This window comes from Vigna unguiculata, chromosome 8 (genome assembly GCF_004118075.2).
Source record: "Vigna unguiculata cultivar IT97K-499-35 chromosome 8, ASM411807v1, whole genome shotgun sequence".
NCBI classification, from domain to species: Eukaryota; Viridiplantae; Streptophyta; class Magnoliopsida; order Fabales; family Fabaceae; genus Vigna; species Vigna unguiculata.
In genome coordinates this window covers 12,215,776-12,220,834 of record NC_040286.1, presented here as the reverse complement: position 1 = coordinate 12,220,834, position 5,059 = coordinate 12,215,776, and the positions used below count along the sequence as shown (strand labels likewise).

Below are 5,059 nucleotides of genomic sequence, written 5' to 3'. Positions count from 1 at the left end.
GAGAGGTATCCTGACAGCAGAGATCACATATCATACACTGTGGGGAGTACCCAAATGTACCTCTTATAGGAACCAAATATTTTGTTAATTATAATCCGATATTAGCACAAAGACAATTTGGATATCCTATACGAGGTGCACCAAATCCAGAATCTTTGGTTGTAGTGTAGAATTGCTATGAAGAAAGGACCTCTAATGATTTACTCTGGCGAATTAGAAGTGCTTGGGGTAGTGTGGTGCGTGCAGAAAAAGACTCTAGGTCGTAGGTAGTAAATGAGAAGACGTCTTATCAGCAATGGGTAATGGATAGGGTTAAAGTGGTGAAGCTACCATTCAAACCAGTTGCCTTCATGCCTGAACAACAAGATATGGAGAGTGAGGAAGTCAAAACCCTTAAGGAAGAAATAGAAAAGATGAAGCAGAAAAATGGTAAGCTTGTTAATGATCTTCAGAAAGCTCACCATGAATATATAGATCTCAAACATGACATTGAAGCCAGGATCAGAACTTGTGATGTATTAATAAAGAAGCAGAGAGAGGAAAGAAACCATCACTTTAGAGTACAACAAGATCTCGAGGCAGCTAACAAAGAGCTAGCTTTGAGAGGCAAAGAGAAGAAAACGGTGGTATTGTCTGGATGTGAGAAAATTGCATTATGTGAAGAATTGGCAAGAGACAAAAGGGAGGCCTTAAACAAGCTGCGAAATGCACAGGTTAGGATTAAGGAAATGGAGCAACAGACAGAAAAAATGACAGCAGCTTATGAGGCAAAGCTAGAAGAAGAGCGTTGGTATAAAGCAGAGTTAGAAAATGACATACAGTACAGGAATAGAGAGTTTGAGAGACAGATGAAGGATACAGTATCAACTTATGAAGCAAAAGTGGCTGAGGAGAGTTGGTACCGGGCAGAGTCGGAGGAGGAAAATCAGAGATTGATAACTGAATGTGCTTAGTTAAAAGGAACTGCAGAGTATTGGAGAGGATGTTTTTCAAAGTTAGCAGCTATAGCTAACAGAGCAATTGAAGATGTACCCAGGATTTTAACTGATGCTGAGATTGCAATGCCTATATTCAATCCACCAAAAGAAATTGAAGATTTCCTCGGTTATTGCAGAGAGCTAGTAGGGGAAATGAAGAATATAGTGGCTAGAGCTCGAAGTTGATGTTTATGCTTTCTTTCTTTTTCGTATTGTTATGAACTTCTGAACATTGTGGATTTTCTGATGAATCGACTACTTTATTCTGTGTTAATTTCTATTATTACTCGCAATGTTATTCGCATAGCTTTATAGTTTCTAGCTAGAATGTTTGCATTTGCATTTTGTCTTTTCTTTTCCTTTTTCTCACTTCTCACTTCATTTGAAATTAAACAGAAGAGTGATAGTAAGTGAATACGGAAAAATTTCCGAGACACCCTTATAGAACTCGAGCAAATTCCAAAACAATGGAGGATTGGGAAAATGCACATGAGGAAGTGAAGGAAGAAATTAGCCAAGTGAAGGGTGAAATTAGCCAAATAAAGGATCAAATGGGTCAGATCTTGGAGGCATTGATGACTATGAAGAGTTCAGGAGAAAGTTTAGTAGTTGATGGTGGTACTTCCTACCCTCCAGGCTTTCATCCTCATGTATCAAGTGGACCTCCGGTTTACCCACCACATCATCTAGTGAGTCAAGGGACATCATCTCAAGCTTTTCCACCTTATGGCTTACCCTTGGGTTACACACCTCCAATGGCAGAGTATGTAGAGCAAGTTAAGAATCCGTTTTCTGGTGGTAATACAAGCATACATGTTTCATCACCTAATGAGCAGTTCCAAGTGTCAACTGGGATGGTTGATTTTAGGAACCAGGTACACCTAAGAGAAAGTGTGGTTGGAATCACAACCTACACAGATCCTAAGGTATCGATTCCACCACATGTTTCGACTATATGTGTGGGTTTAGAAGAAAAGACACTAGCTCAAGTGATTTCATCGACTGAGAATAACAAGGGAAAGTTAGAGATATTGGAGGAAAGACTACGGGCTATTGAAGGGAATAAAAGTTATGGATTCAGTGATGCTGTAGGCTTATCTTTGGTCCCTGACGTGGTGATACCCCCTAAGTTCAAAGTGCCTGAGTTCGAGAAATATAGGGGGACTACGTGTCCAAAAAGCCATATAACAATGTACTGTCGAAAGATGGCTGGCCATACTCATGATGAGAAATTGTTTATCCACTTTTTCCAAGATAGCCTAGTTGGGGCAGCGTTGAATTGGTACATGCATCTTGAGCCGACTCATATTCATTCTTGGGTGGATCTAGCTGATGCTTTCATAAAGCAATATAAATTTAATATGGATACAGCACCAGATAGAATAAAATTGCAAAATATGACAATGAAGAAAAATGAAACTTTCAAAGAGTATGCGCAGCGTTGGAGAGAGATAGCTGCCCAGGTTGAGCCACCACTATATGATAAGGAGATGGTTACAATGTTTGTGAATACATTATAGCCGCCATTTTATGAGCATATGATTGGGAATTGGAATATATCTTCTAATTTTGCGGACATCATCATCATTGGTGAAAGGATTGAGATTGGGATAAATAATGGTATAATTGCATATGGCCCGCCCGCGACTGCAAATACAAAAAAACCAGGTTTCAATCAAAGTAAGAAAAAGAAGTTGAAGTTCATGCCGTATCCGCATGGGATAACCGTACACCTACCAAATACAGCCTGTTTCAAACAATCAGTTGCAACCTCAGAAAGTGACTGCTAGTGATAGTGAGAACCCGGGTCAAAGTACTAATACAAGAAGGGAGAGGAAGTTTATTCATTTTACTCCCATTCCTATGACATACACAGAGTTGTTACTAATGCTTCTTCGTAAATCTTTTGTTGCAATTTGCCCAATGAAGCCACAACAACCTCCTTTTTCCAAGAGTTATGATCTAGATGCTACATGTGACTACCATGGAGAGGTAAAAGGGCATTCGACAGAAAGGTGTTTTCCTCTCAAATATAAGGTACATTCTTTGATTAATGCGGGGTGGTTGACATTCAAAGAAGATAAACCTAGTATTGAAAATAACCCTTTGTTAGGGCATGAGAAGACTTCAACAAATGCTATTGAGGTCAGGGAGAAAGGGTTGGTAAGAAAAGTGAGTGAAATTTGAAGCTCTATGAAATTCATTCTTGAAGCACTATTAGAGAGGGGGCTAGTAAAAAGCGAATATGATCTAAGTAATGCATGTGCATTCCATCCGGGTGCCGAACATTCTATTAATGATTGCGTGGAGTTCAAGCTAGAGTTGCAAAATCTAGTTGATAAGCATTTCCTGCAAGTTTTTCATGGAAAGAAGGATGAGGAGGTATTGGCCCAAACTGATGAACAATCCAATTTAACCACGCCTTTAGTGATTCATTTCACTAGACCTGCACCTTCTTTCATGGAACAAGGAAGGCAATCCATAGTGATAAAAACGCCCTCCTCTTTTCCTTATGAAAGTGATAGAGCTTTTCCATGGAAGTATGGAGTACATGAATTGGGTGAGGGACAACAAGTTGAAAACACTTTTGTGCATGAAGGTCCAATTGTTGAAAATATATCAGGTCTTGGTGGGATAACAAGGAGTGGTCGTTTCTTTACACCACCATATCTAAGGAAGGAAGCATGCCATAGAAGTAAAGTAAATGATGGAATTGAAAAAGCAAAAGAGATATTAAGAGAAAAGACGATACAAGATGAGGAAGAATGTAGAAAAGATAAACAGTTTCAAGAAAGGAAGATTTTCTGGTGAGTGGTCCTTCATCTGCTCGATATATTGAAACAACAGAGGAGGCTCTTGAGACGGCTTTTCAAGCTTTGGAAATAATGGGGAATACGTATGTTAAACCATTTCAGATAAATCCATATTTGTCATGTGCCTCTCTGATGATGGCAAGGGTTATGTTGAGAGAAGGTTATGAATATGGGAAAGGCCTAGGCAAAGTTGGACAGGGACCAATATTTCCACTGAAAATTGTTGAGAACAAGAATAGATACGGCCTGGGATACAAGCCTACTAAGGAGGATAAAAGAAGATTAATGGAGGAAAAGAAAGAACGAAGCTTAGCTCGCTTGCAGGGTCGTGAGCCAAGGGTAGGAAAGATCTCTATCTGTAACTTAAAGAAAAGCTTTCGTAGTGCTGGATGGATCAATGCTAGCCAAGTTGCAGTCATTGAAGATGAAATTTGAGGAAGGAAGTTCCAGTTTGGTGCAGCCCTGTCCTCCCAACATGTAGAACGATAATTGGAAGACCGTGAATTTACCGGTGGTGTTTAAGTTCAATCAAATGTAATGCTTGTTTTTTATTTTGTTTTTCTCCAAAACATTCTAGGATGTATTTATGGACTGGTTCTATTTTTCGTTTTCAGTTAATGTGATGTTCAATTATGTTTTCTTTCACTACATACTTTGTTTGTCTATTTATTTTCTTTTATAAATCCAAATAATGCAGATATGACAATGAATGTTTTGAAAATAATGATGTCAATATTCCTAATTTTAAGCACCTTATCGATAATATGGATGATGATCATGAAGACGATTGGGAACCTTCTTCTGAGTTATTAAGGTTAGTGAAACAAGAAGACCGAGAAAGAAAACCCTATCAAGAGATCATTGAAATACTTAATCTAGGGGATGAAAATGAGAGAAATGAGGTTAAAATTGGTAACAGCATGAGTAAGGAGGTACGAGGAAAATTATGTGATTTGTTGAAAGAGTTCAGAGATATGTTTGCCTGGTCATACCAGGATATGCCTGGGTTGGATACTGATATAGTGCAACATCAACTTCCACTTAAAGAAGAATGTCCCCAGTTAAACAAAAGTTAAGACGAATGAAACCTGAAATGTCACTAAAGATTAAAGAAGAAGTGAAGAAGCAATTTGATGCAGGGTTTTTAGCTGTAGCAAATTATCCTCAATGGGTGGCTAACATTGTCCCTGTGCCGAAAGAAAGATGGTAAAGTCCGAATGTGTGTTGATTATAGGGATTTGAATCAAGCTAGCCCTAAGGATAATTTCC

At 38.7% G+C, this 5,059-nt stretch overlaps 1 protein-coding gene across 1 annotated transcript; it reads left to right on the top strand.

The window, feature by feature from the left end:
* Nucleotides 1–302: 302 nt before the first annotated feature.
* Nucleotides 303–953, top strand: LOC114194839 (trichohyalin-like). The gene has a single exon (XM_028085250.1). It carries the CDS (start codon nucleotides 303–305, stop codon nucleotides 951–953), a length of 651 nt encoding a protein of 216 aa, XP_027941051.1.
* Nucleotides 954–5,059: the final 4,106 nt, after the last annotated feature.

Coding starts and splice junctions, on each gene's coding strand:
- LOC114194839 (XM_028085250.1), top strand. CDS start 303: ATGGATAGGGTTAAAGTGGTGAAGCTACCATTCAAACCAGTTGCCTTC.